The following is a 22,949-nucleotide window of genomic DNA, read 5'->3' as shown; positions in this document are numbered from 1 at the left end:
CTCATCTCTACAAAAAATTTTCAAAAAATTAATGGGGTGTGGTGGTGCACACCTGTAGTCCCAGCTACTTGGGAGGCTGAGATGGGAAGACTGCTTGAGCCCAGGAGTTAGAGGCTGCAGTGAGCTAGAACTGTGCTACTGCACTCTAGCCTGGGCGACAGGGTCAGATCCTGTCTCTTCTCAAAAAAAATTACTTAGGGAAAATTCTTATAATGAGGACAAAAAGGAAAGGACGTAGCATAAAACTGTATCCATATTATGATTACAGTTAAAATAAAAATGATTTTGAAAATAGTAAAAGGAAAGAGACGGAGGGAAATAGACTAAAGCCGGCCACCTCTGGGCAGCTAGTGTCATCTTTGTTTTAACTTCTATGCGTCATCTGGTTAGCCCAGCTTGCTGTTTTTATTTTATAATCCATTGGAAGCACTTTTTCAAGGGAAGGAAGACATGCATTAGAAAATGAACAAAGAAAGAAGGGACGGTCCCCACATGCTCCCCAAATGCTGGTGGAGCACAGAAAAGGGAGCCCACACATGAGGCAGGCCCCAGGCCCAGGGGCCGGCGGCCACATACCTAGACTCATCATGGAGCTGCTGCCACCCCAGCAGATCAGGTCACCCTGCTGCTTCTTCGTCATCTCCATAGCTTTCCCAGAAGTGTCAGTGACTTCCTCGACTGCTTTCAACACCTGAGGAGCGAGGGAGTGCGTGGGCATTAATACTGCTGTTCTGACTGGAGACAGTGTCTCCTGCTTTCCACCCAAGTTCACACAGAGCATGTGGCATTCGGGACGGTCAAGGACAAGGGCCAGAACACCCAGCTGGAGAGTCAGATCAGAGTTCTCAAATCTAAGTCCCCTTCCTCCTGGCCCAGCAGGGACACCACAGCATCATACTGTCCTGGCAACCTTCAATGCCTAGTGACGTGCTAGCCAGCACTGCGAGTCCTCCCAGCCCAAGTAAAGCAAATGGCAGGGTGGGACAGTAAGTGTCCCAGAAGAAAGGGCAGAAGAGGCCTGGGCTCTCACCATCCCTGCTGAGGGTCTCAGAAGGCTGGCCAGCGGCTGGGAAGTCTTGGAGCCTCTTTGTAAGACCAAAACAAACACCGTGGATGCCTAGGCCAAGGTCAGGGTTCCACATCCAGCAACCATATTCAGTAGCCATCAGAACTAGAGCCAGCCTTCTGGGGGCCCTGGGGTTCTGAAACATGGTGCCAGGAAAGCAGCAGGCATTGCTTTGGGGGCTAGCAGTGAGAGTGCTGCTCCTGCAGCCTGGGCTGGCTCACGGGCACGGCCAGGCCAGCATGTGTGACTGCCTGGAACAGTTCTGGGTCATACACGGGAATGAGTGTACCTTGATGTGCTTGGGCATAACGTAAAAACAAAGACCCATACAGGGGTGGAAGCTGGAGGCTGGGCCCAGGGTCTCCCGCTGTGAGGCCAGCTGGGGCCCACGGGTGTTGGCTTAGTGCATCCCCACAGAGGTGTGCTGGTTCTTGGGGGTACTCACATCAGATCTCATCCCCTCCACTACACGGGTGCCCTCCCTCCATGCCACCAGGAGAGATGTCTGCCCCAGCCCCCCAAAGGTCCCAAGCCCAGAGCCTAGAGCCCTGCCATGCCACTGACTTGCAGCAAGTGCAAAGAGTGAGCTCTCAGTTGAGGAGGGGAGGGGAGGATGAGTCTTACCTGGCTGCAGGAAGCCAGAGTCTGGTACACGGCCTGGACGATGGGACCGCACGGGTGGAGGCTGGAGCCTGGGCGCTGGCAGCACTCACCCAGCTCGTTGTCATAGACTTGGAGGAAAGCCAGGATGAGCTGGTGGAAGTCGGAGGTGACCAGGCGCAGCTTCTGGTCTAGGGTGCTAGTGTCGGCCGTGCCCACAGCGGCCCCCTGCTTGTGCTGTACAAGGCACTGCAAAGCCAGAGGTGAGAGTCCCTCGAGGCTGCCCCGCCAGGCTAGCCCACACCACAGCAAGCTCTCACTTTAGACTGCTCAGATGGGGTTGGGGAAGCTTCCAGAAACCAGGAGCCAGAGTTGACAACAGATTGAGTCAGCTGACTGCAAGACCTTCGGGCTTCTGGCCTCGGTCCTGCTACTTAGGGGCATAGGCCTTGATCTCCTCCACAATCGAATAAAGAGGGTGGTCCAGGGCTGCCAGGAGGGCTGAGTGCAACAGGGCCCAGAAAAGCACAGACCAGGCCTGGCAAGGCCTGACCAAAGGACGATCTTCTCCGTTCTCAGGACAGTTTCCTAGCTTCCACGCCTGCCTCTCCCCTTCATGTGGACTGAGTGCCCATGGCATTCAACCTGTCAGGCCCTACCTTGCTTAAGCCTCCCATGCTGGGGAAGGTGACGTCACTTGCCCAGGACATAAAGTGGGGCCTTGTGTCCAGCCCCAACCCCAGAGCTAGGTCCCTCACCTCAACCCTGAGCGCCTGCAGCTTGGCAGCACTCTCCTGCAACTGCCTGGCCAGCTCTACCACCTTCTCCTCCTCGGACTTGACAGAGGGGCTGGCCCTGTGGGGAGAGAAGGGAGACACTCCCAGCTTGCTGCCGCCATGGGTGTCTGAGGGAACAGAAGCAGGCAGGGCTGGAGCCAGGACGCGTACCACTGCCAGTCATCATTCGGCTTGTCCAGGAGGAGCTGCATGTCCAGGGCCCACGGGTCACACTCGGGTGTCAGCAGTGTCTGCAGCTGTGGACTGGAGAAGAGCTCCTCCAGCAAGGCCCTGTTCTTCTCCCTGGTGTCCTCGAAGTGCTCCTTCAGGCTACAGAGGCGGCCCCAGGGCCACGTGGTCACAGGCCGGAGCACCAGACCAACAGGCCCTTAATTCCTCACGGAAGCCCCACGAGGCAAAACAAGAGCAGGCGGAGGGGCCGGGAGGAGGGCCCCCCCCATTTGGCACCTCCCAGACCATCTGTTCTGGCTCCCCTAAGAAGCCCACCTGCTCACAGGGGTGCCACAGGCGCCCACCCTCCTCCAACGTGCCAGTCTGTCTTCTCTGGGGTCCACGCCATACCTTCAAACTCCTGCCCGGCCTGGCACCCTCAGGACACAGCACCCTTTTCCCATACACTGCCTGGCCGGATCCCTGAGAGGGGTGTCCTGTCCTGGCTGGCACTCCCAGCTGGTGATGCGCCCCCAGCCTCCAGCTCCCACCAGCTCCAGATCCGGGACCAAAAAGAGTCATCAAGGGCACCCTTCTGGGCCCCCAGACTTTACCTTGGGCAGTTGGAGCATCCGATGGTCAGGCTCCGAGCTGTGTCTAACAACTGGTCCATGAAGTGCAGCTGCTTCCAGGCGCAGGCACTGCCCTGGGCAAGGAGGGCCACACGCAGTCACTGGTGAGACCAAAGCCAGGACACAGCCAGCTGTTCTGGCTGCCCCTGCCCTCACATGCCACCCCTGCTGGGGGCCACTGGAAGGCGGGGCCCAGCTTTTCCTGTCCCTCTCCTGCAATGGCTTGGACTAGTAAGTCCTCCCCACCTCGGGCCCACTGACGCCTGGGTCCACACTCCAGATCCTGACAAGGACAACAGAAACATCAGAGTGTATGTGTGTCACACAGCCAACAGCACAGCCTGCTGGGCATGTGACACGCAGGGAGTTTGCTGAGGCACAGCACAGCCTGCAGAGATCTAATGGTGGCCCATTCCTTGGACACCTCCAGGACAAGGCCCATTCTCAGCAGCTCACTCTCCCAGTCGGGAATGGCCGAAGTTGACACGACAGGGCTGCAGAGATGGCCTGCTTTACACCCAGCGGACCAGAGCTCCAGTCTGGAGAGCCCTGGGCTCCCCGAACAGCAGCCACTTAGGGGCTCACTTAGCCCTCCAGCTGCACAGAAAGTGAGTGGGATTTCAGGGAGAACTGCCGACCAGGAGCACTAAGGCTCCAGGAAGCACAGCTTGCTCCTTTTCTGGGAAGAGGGAGGCTCGTTGCCAACCTCCAGACCCAAAGACTCCCAACAGCGCACTGGGCCAGTCTCCCAGCTCTGCACAGCCTGACCACCCCCAAACCATGCGCTTCAACGGGGGAATTTCGTGGTGTGTGAGATGCCACCAGGAACTACTCTTGATATCCACTTCAGCCCATGGCCTCAGCACCGACTTGCTGTGGGAACACTTCTTGGAGGCTTTGAGTTAGGCTGCCAGTGTGGCTGGCTGAGCAAGTCCTTTTTGGTGTGTCCCTCGGAATTGTGTGGCAGACGTGGACAATGACAGGTAAAACTGACAACAATGCCAACAATGTAGAGACTGGGCATCACCGGTCACTGTGATGTCAAACTGCTAGGGCCAGAACGCCAGCTGCAGGGCGGTGGAGGGAGGGGGTCTGCGAGGAGCACGGATGTGAGAGGCCCAGGGCACTAAGGGCAGCGGCAACAGCGGGTGGGCTGACCACCTGCATGGCGGTGCTGCCCATGATCATGTTCTCGAAGGTGACCTGGGAGAAGCAGGCCGCCACCTTCCTGCAGCACTGGATGTGCCTATCTGGACATTTCATGGGAGGGGAACCTACATCATGTGGCCTTGTGTGACCAGTTGCCTTCACTGAATACGATGCTGCCAAGGAACACCCATGCCGTAGCCTCCACCCAGCGTTTCTTCTTCATGATTGCCAGTTAGCATGTCCACACACTAGTCTACAGACATGTGGGTCATGTCCACTCTGGCTATTCTGAATCGTATTTCTAGGAACATGCAGGTGTATGTGCGTGTGCACATGTTTTCAGGCATTCTGGGTGGATTTCTAGGTGTGGGCTTGCTGGGTCATGTGGTTCCTCTCTGGCTAACCTTTTGAGGAGCTGCCAGACTTCTCCCCAGCGACTGTGCCATGTGACTTCCCACGGCGGTGTGGGGAGCTCTGGCTTCTCCTCATCCTGGCCTGTGCTGGTTATGACCCCTCTTCATCCTAGCCACCCTTGTGGCTGGGAGGTGGGGTCTCTTGGTGGCTTTGGTCTGCATTTCCTGATGACAGTGGTGTTGACCACCCTTGCATGTGCTTAGTGGCCATGGGCATGTCTTTCATCAGACCCTTTGCCCATTGTTTGATCAGGGTCTTTGGCTTTTTCTTATTGGTTGGGAAGGTTCTAACAGATGCTGGACACGTGTTTCCTGTCAGCTATCTGACTTACAGTTACTCTCTCCCATTCTGTAGGCTGTCCCTTCGCTTTCTTGCTGGTGTCTTTTGGCACACCAAAGTGTCTAATTTTAAAGAAGTCTGCCGGGCTCGGTGGCTCAGCCTGTAATCCCGCACCTTTGGGAGGCTGAGGTGAGTGGATCGCCTGAGCCCGCGGGTTCGAGACCCGCCTGGGCAGTGAGACCTCATCTCCACAATAAATCAAAAAATCAGCCGGGCGTGGTAGCGCATGCTTATAATTCCGGATACATGGAAGGTTGAGGCGGAAGGATTGCCGGAGCCCAGGTCGAGGCTGCGGTGGCCGGGAGCGGCCGCTGCGCTCCGGTCTGGGTGACAGAGTGAGACTCCAACTCAAAAAAAAAAAAAAAAAAGAAGCCCAGTTGATCTGCTTTTTCCTTTTGCTGCTTGTGTTTGTAGTGTCAAAATGATGACTATCAAGAACAACATTATGAACCCATGGACTTAAGCACACATGAAGGGTCTCAGCGCATGGCAGCCCCTGTGCATAGGGTGCCAGTGCTGGCCCCTCTGCAGCCAGTGAGGGTTTCCATGGCCAACTGGTTCCTGCATCTCTCAGATGTCACCCTAAGTCTTGGATGGCTACTGCTCTCTGCTGTGACATGTTTCTGGCTTGACACATATATTTTCTGCCCCAGGCCTGCACTGCAAATGGAATGTCATTGCACTAGACCTTTTCAGGGGACAAGGTGAGGAAATGCATACATACACACACGGACACGCACAAGTACATATATGAGGGGAAGACCCCAAAAAAACAGAATTCTTTTTTGGAGGGTGTGCCGCTTGTAGTGCAGGCTTCCTCCACTAGGTAAGTGTTCTAGGAACCCATCAGCATCAGTGTGTACCAGCTAGTGTTGTTGTGAGAGGCTGCGTTCAGCTTCAGTGAATTTTTTTTTTTGAGATTCTTTTCAGTGAGTTTGCCCTTTTCTTTCTTTCTTTTTTTTTTTTTTGAGTTGGAGTCTCACTCTGTCACCCAGACTGGAGTGCAGCGGCCACTCCCGGCCACCGCAGCCTCGCCCTGCTGGGCTCCGGCGATCCTTCTGCCGCAGCCTTCCAAGTAACTGGAACTACAGGCACGTGCTACCACACCCAGCTAATTTTCTGATTTATTGTAGCGATGAGGTCTCATCAAGTTGCCCAGGTGGGTCTCGAACCCGCGGGCTCAGGCAATCCACTCACCTCGGCCTCCCAAGGCGTGGGATTACAGGCTGAGCCACCGAGCCCGGCTGACCTTGCCCTTTTCATGATGGGTGATTTACGAGTGCACCTGCCCACACCGTACTGAGGGTTAAGCAGTTTTTGACCAAAATCAACATGACCTCCATGCCCTACCTTCCCTATTCACCCGATCACACCCTGAGCAACATTTTTTTATTTTCTCCCCGATGATAAAAGCCCTCAAAGGGCAATGTGGAAGAGGTGAAACAAAAAATGGCAGAAGCACTAAAAGGCATCTAAATTACAAGCTCAAAACTGTTTTGAGCAGTGGAAAAAGCATCGCAATAGGTGTCTTGCATCAAACAGAATATTTTGAAGGTGATTGAAGTTTCAACATGTAGGAATAAATATACAACTTTCTATAAATAAATTCTGGGGTTCTTTGGGGTCCCCCTCGTATATGTATGTATTTCCTAAGTTAAAATATATTAGGAGCTCACACTTCTAAATTTGAACTTAATCACAATTCAAATTCAAGACTACAGTGTTTGACCAAACAGAATGATCTTCAATATGTGTTTCTTTTCTCCCACCCCCGACTTTCAGGTCTCAGTAATGCCAACATAATTTTCTGTTTCATCCCATAACAAGGAATAGAACCCTGCTACATGCTGCTACAGCACAGACAAACCATAAAGACACTGCTCAGTGAGGAAGCCAGTCACAAAAGGCCACATATTGTAGGATGCCAGTTAGATGAGAGAGAAACAAGTGGTCATCAGGTCCTGTGGGGGAGGGGCATGGTTACTTAGTGAGTATGGGTCTCCTTTGGGACGATGCAAATATTTGGGGACTAGAGGTGGTGGCTGTACAACACTGTGAATGTACGAAATACCACTGCAGCGTATGTTTTAAAATGGCTAAAAAATTGAGGACAGGGTTCTGCTGGGAGGATGAGTGAGTTCTGTGGATAGAAGGTGGTGACGGCTGCACTATATTGTAAATGTGCCTGTCCTGAACAGTGCACTTCAGATGGCGAATGTGCTACATTTAAGTGGTGTGGATGCCACCACAATTTTTAAAATTAAAAGAAAAAGAGGAGAGCCCCTGCAGAGGCAGCTGGGAAGATGTTGTTAATGATTAACATAGTAGATTTTCTGTGCTGTGCAATTTGCCACAACGAAAAATGTGAAATAGTTGGGCACGGTGGCTCACGCCTATAATCTCAGCAACCTGGGAGGCCGAGGTGGGAGAATTGCTTGAGTCCAGGAGTTCAAAACCAGTCTAGCCAACATAGCAAGACGTTGTCTCTATAAAAAAAAAATCAAAACATTAGCTGGGCATGGTGGTGCACACCTGTCATCCCAGCTACTTGGGAGGCTGAAGTGGAAGGATCACCTGAGCCCAGGAGGTCAAGGCTGTGGTGAGCCATGATCATGTGACTGTACTCTAGCCTGAGCCACAGAATGAAACCCCAACTCAAAAATAAATAAACGAATAAGAGAGAAGAAGAAGAAAGATGTGAACATAAAAAGCAAGGGCGAGGCTCAGCCATGGGTCAGGTAGAAGAAGCCCACCTCCCACAGCTGGGCGGGACTCACAGGGCAGGCGCTGGTGGTTTCTGAAAAGTCAGCCTTGGCTGGTAAGCCGGGGCAAAACAGAATGTGGTTACCCTTCGGACTGGGGGGGCGTGCCTGCTTTTCCCCCAGCTTCCCCAACCTGAACTCAACCCAGATACCCTGCGAGCGCTCCAGTGCAGACAGAGCAGGCTCCAGGAGAGACCTCCTGTTCCAGCCCAAGGAGCAGAAAAGGGATCCCCTGGAGCTCCGAGAGTGGGGAAGAGCCCCTGGCTTTTTTTCTGCTTGCTCGGACCCAGAGCCCAGGCAACATGATGGGGTGGCAAGAGCCACAAAAGCAGCTGGTGACAGAGAACTGAGGGAGCCTGAACTCTGAGGGAACAGAACGTCCCTCTGCAGGTGGTGGGCACCTGTGGCCCAGGGCCAGCCCCTCCTGCTGCGTTTTCCTCTCTCCTCCCACCACTGCACCAGGGTCAAGGACATGGGCAGCTTGTGGCTGGAGGACAGAAAGGAGGAGCCTGGGGAACTGGAAAGTATACCAAAGAGATGGTGGAGAGGAAAGGGCTCGAGAGAGTGTCCCTCACTACGCACGAATGCTGGCCCAGCCCACCCACACAGTCGGGCTGATCTGGATGTGCACAGCATAAGCTGATGACTAGGTGGGGGGCGAGGGGGGACAGGGGGGCATGGACATGCCCAGGTCCCAGGCTGACTGCTGGGGGGCACAGGTGCAGGGCTGGGGAAGCAGAGCAGACGTGGGCAGGAGCTGTGGGTGAAAGGCAGGAGGCAGTGGAATCTGCTGCTTTGACCTAGCGGGTCAGTGCCTGCTACAGCAGACATCAACCCTCGTGCAAGTGAACATGACCCAGAAGCGAAGTCATGGTCAAAGTGGACAGGGAGCTGCTTGGCACATGAAGAACCATGAAAGCCTCCATTCATATGGAGGAAGACGGTGACAGTGGAGAGACGCCATGGCCAGTGGACACAGACGTCAAGGTAAGCAATCGTGAGTACTCTGGAAACAAACGTTAAACAGAAAGCATGTGCAAAGAAACAAGAGATAACAGCCACGAAGTAGACACTGTAGGACAGAAAGATAGAATAATCGAAATGGAGCCCACTGGATACAGACTTCAGGTGGTATGTCCATGCTGGGTCAGGGATTGTAACAAATGCAGGCATCCACAGCAGGGGAGGATGTGAACACCTGGGGGCAGGGATTCTATGGGGACTTTCGGTACTTCCTGTTCAACTCTGCCATGAACCGAAAACTGCTCTAAAAATCAAGTCTACTCATTCAAGACCTCACTGGACAGATGCCCCAATTCAAAAGTGGGCAAAGGGCCTAAATACAGACATGGCTCCAAAGAGGATCTAGAAATGGCCAGTAAGCTCCTGAAAATGCGCCGTAGGCCATGGGTCATCAGGGAAATGCAAGTCAAAGCCACTACAAGAGACCACTTGCCACCTGCTCAGACGGCTGGAGTCAAGCGGACAGACGACACCAAGTGCTGGCAAGATGCGAAGGCAGAAGCCTCCCACTGTAGGCAGGAGGGTCAATGGCGAGCCACGGTGAAAAGACAGTCTGGCAGTCTCGAAGGTAGAGTCGCCACATGGCCCATGACCAGATCGATACCCAAGAGATGGGAAACCACGGTTCAGCCAACAACTTCTGTAAGAATGTTCATAGCAGCATTGTTCAGTCATCAAAAAGTGAAAAAGATTACTTCAAAATGTCCAAAGTTTGGGGAAGGATGGGTTTCCTTTGGCTGTGGGGTGAAGGAGTGCATCTCTGCAGAAAGCTCTGGGTGGCAGCATGTGGGGTCAGCACTTGGGCCTGGGAGCCTGGCCCCTGGGTTTGAGGCCTGGCTCTGCTACTGTGTAACCTCGGGTAAGTTGTCACCTCCCCGGCTGCCGAGGAAGCTCCCAGGCACAAGAGCATCGCCCAGGCCAGAACGTGCACACAGCCCTGTGGGGCTCGACAGGCCCACTTACCTTTAGGAGCGCCTGGTCATCCAGTGTGCACAGCATCAGCTCATGGCCCAGTCTCACCATCTCTGTTGGAGCACAAAGACACTGTCACTGTGGCCACAAACCCCAACAGAAGAGGACAGGACACTGGACACGCAGGAGGCTCCCAGCAAGCTAGGCTCTGAGGCTCTTCCCTGGTGAGGGGCTCTCACCACATCACCAACAGGCCCAGTACCTACAGGCCTGACAAGGCCCAGGGTGGACTGGAAGGCGGGTGAAGGACACACTCAGGTGCCAGCGCTGCCTCCAGCTGTGTGACCTGCACCCCTATCTGGGCATGTTTCCTCACCTGAAAAGGAAGAAATGGCACCTGAAGCCCTTCCATACATGCACTGGGGGCTCCCAGCAGCCACCAGCAGCGCCTGAGGGGCGGACAGAGGGCAGGCAGCCTCCGCACTGCACAGTGTGCTACCTCTCAGAGGCCGCAAAGGCCAAGGCAGGTAGACCCCTGCTCACATGGGGCCCTGTCCTAAAGGCCTTCATGTCACCATCCCCTGTCATCTGGACGGCACCCTTTACATGAGGGGAAACGGAGGCATGCACAGTCGTTGTTCTGGGTGCCCAGGCGTGTTCTGAGTGACCTACTGACATATAGAGAAAGGCCAGGACTTGGAGCCTGAAAGTCTAGGGCTGGTAGCTGCCCCGCCCCCCCACCTAGTCCCATGGCAATGTCCTCGCACCCCTCACAGCCAAGGCCCTTCCCTTACCCCCACGCTCCCTGGCCCAGGACAGGCCTAACCCTGCAAAGCACCTGCTTGGCAAGGCTTGTCACAAGAAGTGGGTGGAGGATCTGGGGAAACGCACTCGGTAACTCTGGAAAGGCCAGACAGATGCCAGTTGTGCCCCAAATCCTTGCGTCCTCCCAACTCCTTCGCCCTCGGCGAGGCCAGCCAACCTTCGTGCGCTCTAAACAGGATCTGGCCAGGGCTCCCCTCACCGCCCCTCCCAACTCCCATAGGACCACTCACTGCAAAAGCCCAGCGCTGGTGTCCCTGCTTCTGCCAGGTGCTCTCTCCTCAGCCCAGAGGGCCAGGAGACCTGTCATGTCCGATGGCAGACCACTGCCTTCCTTGGGGTACAAGCCCATGCACATGTTCCTATGGCCCACAAGTCCAGATTGGTGTGGCCCCATCGCCTCCTGACCCTTACCCTTGTTCTCCACCCTAGTCCAGCCACACCAGCGCCCTCACTGCTCCTCCAAGCCACCAGGCACAAGCCCACCTCAGGCCCTCTGCATACACTGCCCCCTCGCCCAGAAAACTCTTCCTCCTGATACCTGCCTGGCTCACTTCCTCTCCTCCCGCCAGCCTATGTCAACACCCAACCGGCGCCACGCAGCCTGGCTGTTCACAGTGCCTGTCCCCGGATGCACTGAGCCTTTTTCTACCTGCTTTGTCTAGCACCTGTCTCCCCCAGCTAGCTTGGAAGCTCCCTGAGGGCAGCACAACTCGCTGCTGTACCCCTGGCACCTAGAACAGTGCCTCATGTGGAACAGGTACTCCTGAAATACTTGTCAGATGAATTCCAGAACCAGTCCGGATGTCTGCCACTGATACTCTGACAAGCCAGGCACTCAGTGCACTGGCAAGGCAGGCAAGGCTGGGGTTTGCATCCCCACTTTATAGAAGAGGAAACTGAGGCTGGGAGTGGCGCAGTCAAAGCTATGAATGGGCTGGGCCAGCACATGTGTCCATGTATGTTACAGAACTCGGGTGTGGCCTCGGCCACTGGAAAGTGCCAGATACAGCGGCTCTAGGGAGAAGGACAGTGCCTCTGTGTGGCTGCTCCAAGACACAGCATCCCATTCTTCTGCCCACTGCAGCTGCGGGACCACTGTGCCCACATCATTAATCTGGCCACGCCAGTTGGGGCGTGGCTGGAGACTCCAGGGTCCAGTCTACTCACCCTGGAGTGGTCAGAACAAACCCAGGCCCGTGAGCACTTTGACCTTTGGAGACACCACCATGAAAGTAAGTGCTGGCTGCCACCATGGGGCCTGCAACTTTGCTCGCCCTTGACTTACACTTTCTACCAAGAGATGGTGGAAGGAGGTGATGAGATAAGCCTGACAGGGAACAACACACGTGCTCCCAGGAATGCCACGCATGGAGAGCACATGTACACACCAGTGACACGAGGAGACAGACACTGGCAGCGGCAACAAGAATCTCCATCTCTGCCTACCATGCCTGGGGAAAGCCCTGACTCTAGAAGGTTCTAACAACATCCACAGGGTGTGCACCATCCATAAGAAAACACTAGTCTGATGGAAAATTCACTACAACTCAGTCAGGAGACTACAAGCAAGCGTAGAAGTGCACAAAATTTCCCACCAGATGAGACCTACCTTGGATCTTCACATCTACTGGGGCCCCACTCAGTGAGGTGAACTTGTCCTCCAAGGATGGACAGGCTCTGCAGGAAAACAGCAAGACCTGTCAGAACCAAGACGGTGGGAGAAGTCCCTCAAGACTCTTCCACACACTAGCTTTGAAAAGCGAGTTACTCGTGCATGTGCTAAACGCTGCTAAAGCACTCGATCCTTTTCCTTTTTCATTTTATTATTATTATTGTTATTATTTTTTATGCCGAGGCTGGTCTCAAAATCCTGGTCTCAAGCAATCCTCCCACCTTGTCTTCCCAAAGTGCTGGGATTACAGGCATGAGCCACTCCACCCAACCAGAAGCACTCCCTTTAAAACAGCATCTTCGTCATGGACATGTCATCTCCAAGCATTTTCAGGGCACTCACACTTTAGAAAGTTTACCTCAGAAACAGAAATGTGAATACTTGAGTGAAAATTCTTCTCCCACGCACAAAGAGGTGACTGCACAGGAAAGAAGGGAGGGGACGCCTCTATACTCTGAGCTGTTTCTTGCAATGGTGGTGCAGGTAGGCTTGAAGGGTGCCGAGCCAGGCCCTCCTGCACTGGCACCGGGTGGGTGCTGGGCCCCTCACGCCCAGACTGGCCTCCCCCGGGAGGGGTGCCTTCTTCCCATACAGCCCAAGTATACCCAATCCCCGCCTCGGCCTCCACCAGTGCAGCCCACCCAGCTCCTGTAGACACAGCCACCTCCAGAAAGCCCACAGCCTACTTAGCATCCCTGTCTCCCAGTGGAGCCTGGGCACCGTCCTGTCATGGGGCTCCCACCTCCTGGACCACAGGTTTGCCGAGGCCCCGAGGCTTTCCATTTGGTATCTCTGGGGCCCAGTGTGGTAGCCAGCACGAAAAGGTGGCCAGCATTAAACGACAGGATAACCATCACCTCTTGCCTCGGATGACCTGCCACTAGTAAGCGCCCATGCTTGGTTCTTTCCAGAGAGGGGCGTTCTCTAATTTTGAAAAAGCAACATTCACCGTGTAAGCAGGAGCTAGCCCACAAGCAGTCCCGCGTGTCTGTAATAAGGCTGTACTACATCCAGCCCACTCACTCTTCTACACGTGCCCATCTGCTGTCCTGGCACCATGAAGGCCAGTGACACTGATTCTTGGCCCTTTAGAGAAAAGGCTTGCTGATGCCTGCTTTCTGCCTTTTAAAAAAAACTCCCACTGTGCTCAACTCTGTGGTCCACAGTCCCAGCCATTCACGTGTGGCATGGTGAAGCCCTGACCTTGGCCACAGCACACAGATTCACATGGCAGAGGCCACTCATAAGCGCCCTGCCTTAAAGGTGGTGTGGTAGACAGAACCGCTTTCAGATGCAGATTGCGTGGAAGGTGGGGCGTTCTGTCACACCAGGCACACATCACGAGTGCCACACAGCTCAGACCTCCCCCCGGGTCTCCTCCTTCAGGGAGAAAAGCACTGCATACACATCCCATGCTCCAAGCCGGCACAACACAGGCCACAGGCTATCATCAGGGAGTTCCAGGAGCTCACTCTGTGGCCGCCCCCCATGAAGAGAAAGAGGCTCTCTGCACAGGGCTGCTAGAGCCTGGCTCCCCTGCCATTGCCCGTGTCAGGGGCTTGCCAGCTGGGCGTGGCAGGAGAGGGCACGGTGGTATTGAGAGGTCATACTTGGCCCGGGCCTGCAGCAGGGACCAGGCTGGGCTTCATGGCACTGCACTGCCTGCCTTCACGACTTACAGATATGACCATGAGTTCTGCACAAACAGGGCTGGGGAGGAAAGTGTGAGGTGCCAGGAGACAGGCTGCTGTCAGCAGGGTTGCCGGGCAGTGTCCCTGAGCACAGGGTGCTGGCGGAGCAGAGTGCTATCACCTGCCACATCCTCCACAAGGCTTGATGCAGCACAACCCAAACTACTCAAAACCAAGCCACAGAAGCTCAAGCTGCCTGATCGGAAAGGGGGTCATTAAAGTCAGCCTCATTGTCACAGCAGGGAGCGGAGCAGACACCAAGAGTGCTCCCGACCTTGGAAGCATCAAGGAAACCCACAGGGCCTTGACCTCAGCCACCCAGGGGTCCCCACGGCTCTGCCCCACATCACGCTGACGTCTGGCACATGTCAATCCCCCAGCCGAGACGAGGTGCAACCTCCAGGTTCCACCAGGAGGTGAACAAAGCAGCCCCATGGGTTGGCGGACATGGCACAGCCACGCACAGAAAGGCAACAAGGAATCTGGAGGAAAATGAAAATCCACCACATGCTCCTTGAGGGTCCCAAAAGGCCTAAGGAATTTTTGCCAACCTGGGCTCATGCGACACCAGTATACATTCCCAAGCTGCTTCTTAAAAGTATTTAGAGAAGCACTACAGGTGGAGTACCCCAATCTGAAAATCCAGAATCTGAAATGCTCCCAAATCAGAAACGTTTGGGGTGCAGATATGACGCTCCAAGGCAATGCTCATTGGGGCATTTCAAACTTCAGACTTGGGATGCTCGGCCAGCATAGTGCAAATGTTCCCAAGTCTGAAACTTTTAGTGTGCCAACATGACACTCCAAGGCAATGCTCACTGGAGCACTTCAGATTTCGGATTTTCGGACTTGGGATGCTCAGCTAGCATAATACAAATAGTCCAAAATCTGAAAAAAGCAAATCTGAAATATTTCTGGCCCCAAGCATTTTTTAAATAGGGTCATTCAACACGTAGAAGTATTTGAGGGACGTAGCTTTGGCCTCCTACCCATCCCTCTCTGGCCAGTAGATCACTTCCGTTCCCTGTGGGCTCCGAACTTCTGCGTGGGCCAGGCAAATCCATGCTCCCTCCCATGAGAGCCTGCTCCCGGGAGCTCGCTCAAGTCCCTTGCTGTGGCCAGGTCCTCCCCACTACTGCCTCTCCGCCCAGCTTTCTGGACCAGGCACTGGTCCTGCCAGGGCCATCAGCGGCTGTCACACAAGCCAACTGCCACTCTGAGCCAGGCTCCTGCTGTCTTTTCCTAAGGGATTGGTCTCCCTGCCTCCAACCACTCCCCTCCAAATCCATCTGTCACAGAGTCCTCCATGTCACCTTGCCAAAGTACCAGTCACAGCATGTGGCTGCCCAGGTCCCATGCCTGCCCTCCCCAGACATAAAGTTCAAATGCTTCATGTGGCTTGCTCTCCTACCCATTCCTCAACTCTCCCGTCCAAACAAGTGTCCCACTATTGCCTGCCCCCTCCCAGATCAAATGTCACCTCCTCCTTGCCCACATCCACAGCCCTCGGCTCAGACTGCAAAGGTGTGAGCCATTTCTTCTCGACACTGCAGCTCGCACCCACTAAAGCCCCAGTGCCTTGAGGACACCATTTGTGTCTGCAACACCTGAAACGGCACATGGGTGCACGTGGGTCTGTATACCTGGCCGGCAGGTTGCAGCCTGGAGAGTCTCCCAACCATGTGCCTACCCCGTGCTGCAGCCCATGCTTTGGAGAGCCAGACAGGACAGCAGGCCAAGACAGCACCAACAGGCTGAGGGCCCCAGCAGGAGTGGGGTATGCTCAAAAGGCTGTGGGCACCCATGGGGACGATAAGAACGTCCGTCGCAGGCATGGTGTTCCCAAGGAACAGACATGCCGCAGGATGCTCTGGGTCATTCCCTGTGCCATCTGAGCAGGCTCTGCTTCTAGTACACACACTCAGGAAGGGCAACCTGTCACCCTGGGCCTTGTATAGGGCCAGGCACACACCATGCCACACCCTGGCCCAAAGGTACCAAAGGACTGGGAAACGGGTCGCGGCGCAGAAGCTGGCAAGAGCTGGCACTGCATAGGAGCCATCCAGTGAGCTGAGACCCAGGTGGGAGCCCATGCCCTGGCCTTGCTTGCCACTCCTGCACTGCAAGACCTGGGGCAATTCATGACCCCAACAGAACCCTCTCCTCCTTGTCTGAAAATGAAAAGACTGCAGAAGAGTCCCTCTGAAGTCCCTGCCAGTCCTGAATCTCCAAGCTCCTAGTTAGGTGATGCTCAGAAGCCAAGCTCAGCACTCCAGCAAGGGGGCAGATGGACTAGCCCAGCACTGCTGGGGGCCACTTCCCCCCAGTATGAGCATGGATCTGTAACCAGCACTTCTCAGCTACCCAGCTGCCCTCACAGGCCTGGGATAGTGTATGGTGTCTTCTGGGAGAATCACTACTTCAAGAAACCACACAGTTCATCTTCTCCAGCTGGGGTGGGGGGGGCGCCCATGTACACCCCCGATGAAAAGAGGAAGAGGGCAACCCTATTTCAGGTCCCCGCCTGCTTGGGAGCTTTTTTTGTCTTTTTAATAAACTCCTGCTTTAAAAAAAAAAAAAAGAGGAAGAAACCAGGGCATTTACCGTATACACATCCATTCCAGGACCTCCAAGCGGTACTTCGAGGGGTTACACAGCAGTTCCTGGATTGTCTCTGGTCCTGTAATATACAGACCCTCAAGGAAGGGGCAGTTGAGGTCCTAAGCAAGAAAATGGAAGGCAGAAGCTTTAGGAAGCCACAACCACGGAAGGGTCACAATGTCTTGTGACTCCTCCAAATGCACACCCTCTGGACTCTTGTGGCAGCAGGAGCTAGGAGCATCGCCTAAGACAAAGACTTTAGACTGGGGAGGAAGGGAGGGAGAAGGACAGAGCTGTGGTGCTGGGGAGGGAATAGGGGAGGGGTGAGATGCGGAGAGGAGCAAGGTCCAGGAGAGGACCAGGAAGAGGTGGGAGGGGTGAGGTGGGGCTAGAGGCGGGTGAGGGAGAAGAGAGGAAGAGCGGGACACGTCAAGGGGACCTGGAACAGCTAGTTTTCTGACCTCGTGGGCCCTGTCTCCTAACTGCTAAGATGAGGGAATAGTTATGTGGGGGCTGCTGAGGGGTTCTGGAGGCTAAAGCTAGCCGACCGGAGTGCCCGGCACCCAGCAGCCAACCCTGGCATCTGACGCCAAGCCCTCATTTCGCTGCCTTGACAAGGTAGCACTGGGCTCTGCCCATCTGTCCCCCCAGGCCCTGCGTCCTCCGTCTCTGCACCTGCTCCGAGCGCCCAGGCCGGGTCTTGCAGAGTCCCATGCGCGGCGCTAGCCCCACCTACCAGGCACGGGTCGTGGAGACAGTAAGAGCAAAGGCCCGGGTACCCCAAAGAGCAAGCATGGATACTCCACGATTAGCGCCTGCTGCGGGGAAATGGACAGTGCTGGGACCGGCGACACGGGCCATGAGGCGCCGCCGACTTCCGCAGCAAGCCCGCCCGGGCTTCGGGCAGAGTCCTACGCGTCCCCCTACCCCGGGTTCCTAGGCCTGCGGCACCTTCAGCTTCCCGAACACCTCCACAGCCGCCTTTAACACGCTGTCATCGCCCTCGTCCTCACAGACTCCGCCGCCAACACCCGAGCCCTGATCGGCCATGTTTCGCGTTGGGAGCCGCGCCCCGCCCGCGCCCTGGCTTCACTGGCTGGCCCGGTTGCCAATCACGCGCCAGTTTTCTTCCCGCCCACCTGACTGCGCATGGGCGAGGCGGGGTCAACCGGAAGGCGGGAGCGGCTCTGGCCCACCCCCTCCCTGCCGAGCTTTCCCATTGGACGGCGGCCTAGGGGACCAGCCACGGAGAAGCGGGCGGGCCGAAGCGGGCCGGGGCGGGGTCGGGAACGGGCCAAGCTGGAGCTGGCTATCTGACACCGCCTCGCTGACGTTGCCCCAGTCAGCGGTGGGTGCAAGGACGCATCAGTGCGAGGCGCAACCAGGAGGGGGCGCCCCGGCATTTGTCGAGTTCTTCCAGGCCACAGCTTGGGGGACCCTGGTCCCCAGGACGAAGGGGAGCCTTAGGTGCAGAACGGAACTGGGACTTGAGCGTCCCTCTCCCAGTGCGGGGATGTCTTCTGTTTACCACGCTTATGCTATAGTTATAGGGCAGTTTCTTGAGTCACTCACTAGCTATGTGACTTTGGACCAGTTACCTAACCTTTCTGTGCCTCCTTGCCCTCACCTAGTGAGCATGAGAGCACCTACCTCACTGGGTGGGTTGCTAATGAGGTAATAATTCCGGTGAAATAACTAGGACGATGCCTGGCACGTACAAAGCACCATGTAAATATTCACTATTATCATATACTGCACTGCTCCCCCTCACTGTTCCCCCAATCTATCTGTGGTTCCTTCACACCCTGTTCTGGGAGGTGTGCAAGCCCAGAGAGTTGGGCAGGGATGTGGAGGGGTGGATCCCACTGTGGGAGAAGGAGGGGGCAGGTCCCACCTTGTCCACTTACACATTTCTTTGCATCTCTCAGGCCCCTCAAACTCAATGAGTCTGCAATGAAAATTGCCAGCCTCTCCTCCCCTAGACCTACCTGCAAAGCCCCTAGTTCACTGAATGTCCCCAAACCTGGGACCTGCTGATTGGATGAGGCAGGAAGGAGCTGGAGGGTGACTTGTGCCCAGGAGCTGAGAGACAGCATCAGGCAGCTGCTGCCAGAGTCTCTCTCTCCTCTGTATCCTGCCCTGTCATCTCCTGGAGGGTGAGATCAGGGGTAAGTCTAGAGTCAAGGAGACCCAGGGATCTGCTAGGAGGCAACTGCAGTCATCCAGGTAACAATGAGGCAGTTATAGTTAGCATAGCACATAGTTTAGATGGAGTTAGGCAAGTTTTCTTGGGCAGATCTAGTATTAGGTAACCCAGAAACAGAGGAGTTCAGCACTCAGGCTCCCGATTGTCCAGGCATCCCAGCCCTGACCACCTTGAGAGTTGAATGTGGAGCTACCAGTGCAGTAAATCACAGAAACAATAGAGAATTACCCAAAACACAGAGACATGAGGTTCTAAGAAAGCTCCAAATCTAGTTAGGCAGTAATTCACATTATTTAGGAGGTCCTTGTGACCTTAAAAGGTTGAGAGATAGTAATCAAAACTTGTGATCAGAGGCTTACAACCCTTTACCCTGGAATAGTCTGCTTAACCATTCTTGTAAACTTGCATAAAGCTTTTTGTTAAAGGCAAAGGAGTGTCCTTTCCTTTAAGGCACCCACGGTCTCTCTTGAGCATGTTTTCCTCTCTATAATAAACTGTACTTCAACTTTCGTGATTTGCTCTGAAATTCTTCTCTGCAGTGGAGAAGTCAAGAACCCATGGAGCAACTACACCCCACACCACCCAACATCAACGGGAGAGAACTTAGCTCTGTCCTGGGAGGCAGGAGTCTGGGGCTAACAAGAAGGGAATTAGCCTGGCCCACGGAGGCCCCAACACAGGCCCAGCTGATTCCCTATTGAATGGACAACATGCAGCCTTCAAACTTGAGCTGAAGGGATCTGAAGCCTGGCCTGAGAGCCTCAGCCTAGGGGCCTAGCAACCTACAAAGCCCCTCCCCACCCTTTGACGTGGCTGCTAACTTGGGCCCTTCTGGAAGCTGAGGGCTGTCAGGGACTTTTCTGTTTTGTTTTGTTTTTTAATCTTTTTTCCCCCTCTTTTTCTGTTTCTGTTTTTCTTTCTTTCTTTTTAGAAAATTTCATTTCAATCACAGCCTCAGCTCAGACATTCAAATTCTTGTGGGTTTTTCTGTGGATCTTTCCTAGGACTGGGGAATTTGGCGGGAGAAACCACGGCAGTGTGGCAGCCTTCTCCACCCTCCCCATATCCTCTGCTCCTGAGGATGGGAAGAAACCAGCCCCTGTGTATTCTGGAAGAAAATCCCCCTTCTCCACCCAGCTCCATGGAGCCAGTACACTAAGTAGGCCTTTCCCCAACTCGGCAGCTCTGTCTGCTGCACAGGGTCAGACGTGGAAGAATCAGCAGGGCCTGGAGGGGAAAGGACCATCTTGAGAGCCACACCACCTTGAATCACAGCACCTCCCAGTCATCCTCCACCAGAAAGGCTGGAAGCCGGGATGGGAACAGAGAGGCTGCCAGGCCTCTCAGGAAGCAGGGAAGAAAGGTCCCAGGAGTAGAAACTTCTGGAAATGTGGACTCAATCTGAATACAAGGAAGCACTTCTCCCAGAAAACGCTACATGAACACCAGCTGACTCCCCAGAGAGGGAGGGAGCTGTCCTGGGAGTTGTGCAAGCCCAGGGAAGTGGGTAGGGATGTGGAGGGGTGGATCCCACTGTGGGAGAGAGGAGGGGCAGGCCTCTAAAAGGCATTCCAGCCCAGAGCCCCTGGATTCTGTGAAGAAAGCCTGGGTGGGTCAGGGGCCATCATTGACCTGAAGGTGTGGTGCCGGAGGCGCTGTGGGGCCCCAGCAAACCTGGGCGTTGCATGCAGCTAGAGCCAATCTCCCGATCGTGGGGGAAACTTGGCCATGGGTCCCAGCAAGGCCTTAGCCATGTGTCAGTGCTTGGAAACCAGGTTGGAAAATGAGGCCAGTTGACAGGCACGAGCCTCACCGCGCCAGGGATGGGCTGGCGGGCAGTGGAGATGTGTGAGGCCTCTCAGTTGATGCGGTGGCCCTGGAAATGCATGGCTACGCAGTAAGGACCACCAAGTCAAATGGCCTTCCTGTCCTATGGAGAGTGTTAGGATAAGAGAAAGTCCCGGAGAGTATCTTGGCCCTCATGTTCACATGCGTTTAGCGCAGATTCCAGGATGCAGTGGTGAGCTCAGCCAGGGCCCCCAGCGGACTCTACAGAGCAAAAGAAGCCAGGCCCAAGGGCTCTCCCCGCCACCGAGGAAAAGACAGGGTGGCTTCTGTGCCATCCCACAGGGGTTAGAGTTAGACCTGAGGAGGAGCCGCCCCACCTAGGGGACATAGGCCCCATGATGTTGTCCTAGCTTAAGGCCTAGAAGGCCTTGTGCCATGAGCCACATCACCTTCTGACCCTGAACCTGGGGAGCCTCCAAGAGGCTCATCCTCCCCACACCTGGATTTCCCCAGTAAGTGCGGAGAGCACCAAATACAGGCTCTTGATGAAAGGGCCAGTAGGTAGGTAGGTAGGTAGGTAGGTAGGTGTGTGTGTGTGTGTGTGTGTGTGTGTGTGTGTGTGTGTGTGTGTGTGTGTGTGTGTACATGCATGATATTTCAGAGGGAGAGTTCAGTTATGGGATGAGAAGCTTATCACGGCCCTGGCACAAGTAAATGGCAATTCCTGGCACTGGATTCAGGGGACAAATGAGACAGAGTGATGAGGTCAAGTTGAGAATGCTCTGACTTCGAGACTCTCCCCAGGCGAGGCCAAGCCAGGGTGCTACTTCCTCCTCTTCTCCTCTCCCCGCTCCCCTGCTCTTCCCCCTCCCCTTTCTTCCCCCTTATCTCCCCCTCCCCTTCTCTTCTTCTCCCCATCCACCCTTCTCTGCTCCTGAGCTGCCAGGCTAAGCCATGGATCACCCACCCACCCAGGCATCCTGGCATGCAGGCTCAGCACCCAGGTTTTGCAGCCAGCCTATGCCATCCGTGCCAGCCAGGAGCCCACTCAAAAACCAACCCTCTTCATGCAGATGGGAGGAGGGTGGGGGACATGAAGAACCTCAACGCTATGGGGACCTCACACTCTGATGTGGGCCATGAGACCCATAGGGCTCCTGCAACGAGAATGTCACTGGCTTTCCTTCAGGTGGCTGTCATTGGCCATGAGGACTGACCTGGCTGAGCACATGCTACTGGTGTCCCATAAGTCCAGAGGACTCCAGAGCTGCCAGTGTAGGCCTCACAGAGGAGGGCCTGCCATGACTGTGAGCTCAGGGAGGATCTAGTGGTCTCCGGTCCTAACTCTGGTTGGAAGACACTGTCAGTCTAGGAGCTGACTGTGGGAATGCAAACTAGTGCAATCTCTTTAGAAGACAGTGTGGTGATTTCTGAAAGAACTAGAAATTGACCTTCCATATGACCCAGCAATTCCCCTATTGGGAATATACCCGGAGGAACTGAAATCATTCTACAAAAAAGGTAGCTGCACACGTATGTTTGTTGTAGCTCTATTCACAATAGCAAAAACATGGAACCAACCGTGCTGCCCATTGAAGCTGGACTGGATAAAGAAAATGTGGTCCATATATACAATGGAATATTATGCAGCCATCAAGAAGGACAAACATATGGCCTTTGCAGCCACTTGGATGGATTTGGAGTCTATCATACTCAGTGATCTATCACAGAAGCAAAGAACAGAGTATCATATGTTCTCACTCACAAATGGACCTTGAACAATTATAATACTATAAAAAAGCATTTGGCAGTAATGGGAAACTGTCAGGGGGGGGGGGGTGGGAGTGGCAGCTGAGGGAAACTGCTAGGGGAGGGAGGGCACGCCTCTTCAACAAGGGTACCTGCGTGATCCATGTTTGTATACCTACCCTGAATTGTACCCCACATCTTTATAATACAAATAAATAAATACAGAAAAATAAAATAAAATAAAAGATGCAACTCTGGAATGTTCTCACCCTAGGCCTCTGTGTCCACCTTGAAAAGCTACCGGCCGCTGACCTTCTCTTCCTGTCACTTCTAGTCCTTATGCTGGGCTGGGGACCATGGCAACACCAAGCAAGGGCAGCTTCTCACAAGAAGGGAACACAGAGCCGGACTTGGCGGGGAGAGGCAGAGGTTGTGGGGTCTTCCTTTGTCCTCCTGTCCCAGGTCTCACAAATGGAGGTGGGGAAATGGGCTGCGGCCCTGACGACCCTTGTGTGTCCCATTCACGCCCTCCACTCCCTGTTTGCTGTGGTCCAGGCGAGAGGATGCGCACAG

The 22,949-nt window shown here is 54.7% G+C and overlaps 1 protein-coding gene across 1 annotated transcript in view; it reads right to left on the bottom strand.

The window, feature by feature from the left end:
* HAUS7 (HAUS augmin like complex subunit 7) overlaps positions 1-22,949 on the bottom strand; it is a 31,071-nt gene that overhangs the window by 7,019 nt on the left and 1,103 nt on the right. Inside the window, exons 2-13 of the mRNA XM_021708356.1 lie at positions 21,845-21,973; positions 18,016-18,153; positions 17,773-17,864; positions 17,585-17,716; positions 16,637-16,752; positions 12,279-12,346; positions 9,896-9,957; positions 3,228-3,319; positions 2,614-2,772; positions 2,425-2,521; positions 1,691-1,915; positions 577-691 (exon numbers count right to left, since the gene is read on the bottom strand). Coding sequence (XP_021564031.1) covers positions 577-691; positions 1,691-1,915; positions 2,425-2,521; positions 2,614-2,772; positions 3,228-3,319; positions 9,896-9,957; positions 12,279-12,346; positions 16,637-16,752; positions 17,585-17,716; positions 17,773-17,864; positions 18,016-18,153; positions 21,845-21,973 — 1,425 coding nt within the window. The remainder of the gene's footprint in view (positions 1-576; positions 692-1,690; positions 1,916-2,424; positions 2,522-2,613; positions 2,773-3,227; positions 3,320-9,895; positions 9,958-12,278; positions 12,347-16,636; positions 16,753-17,584; positions 17,717-17,772; positions 17,865-18,015; positions 18,154-21,844; positions 21,974-22,949) is intronic.

Source organism: Carlito syrichta, unplaced genomic scaffold, assembly GCF_000164805.1.
Source record: "Carlito syrichta isolate Samal-C Ts95f unplaced genomic scaffold, Tarsius_syrichta-2.0.1 Scaffold135894, whole genome shotgun sequence".
Lineage (NCBI taxonomy): Eukaryota > Metazoa > Chordata > Mammalia > Primates > Tarsiidae > Carlito > Carlito syrichta.
This window is presented reverse-complemented; position numbering and strand designations above follow the sequence as displayed.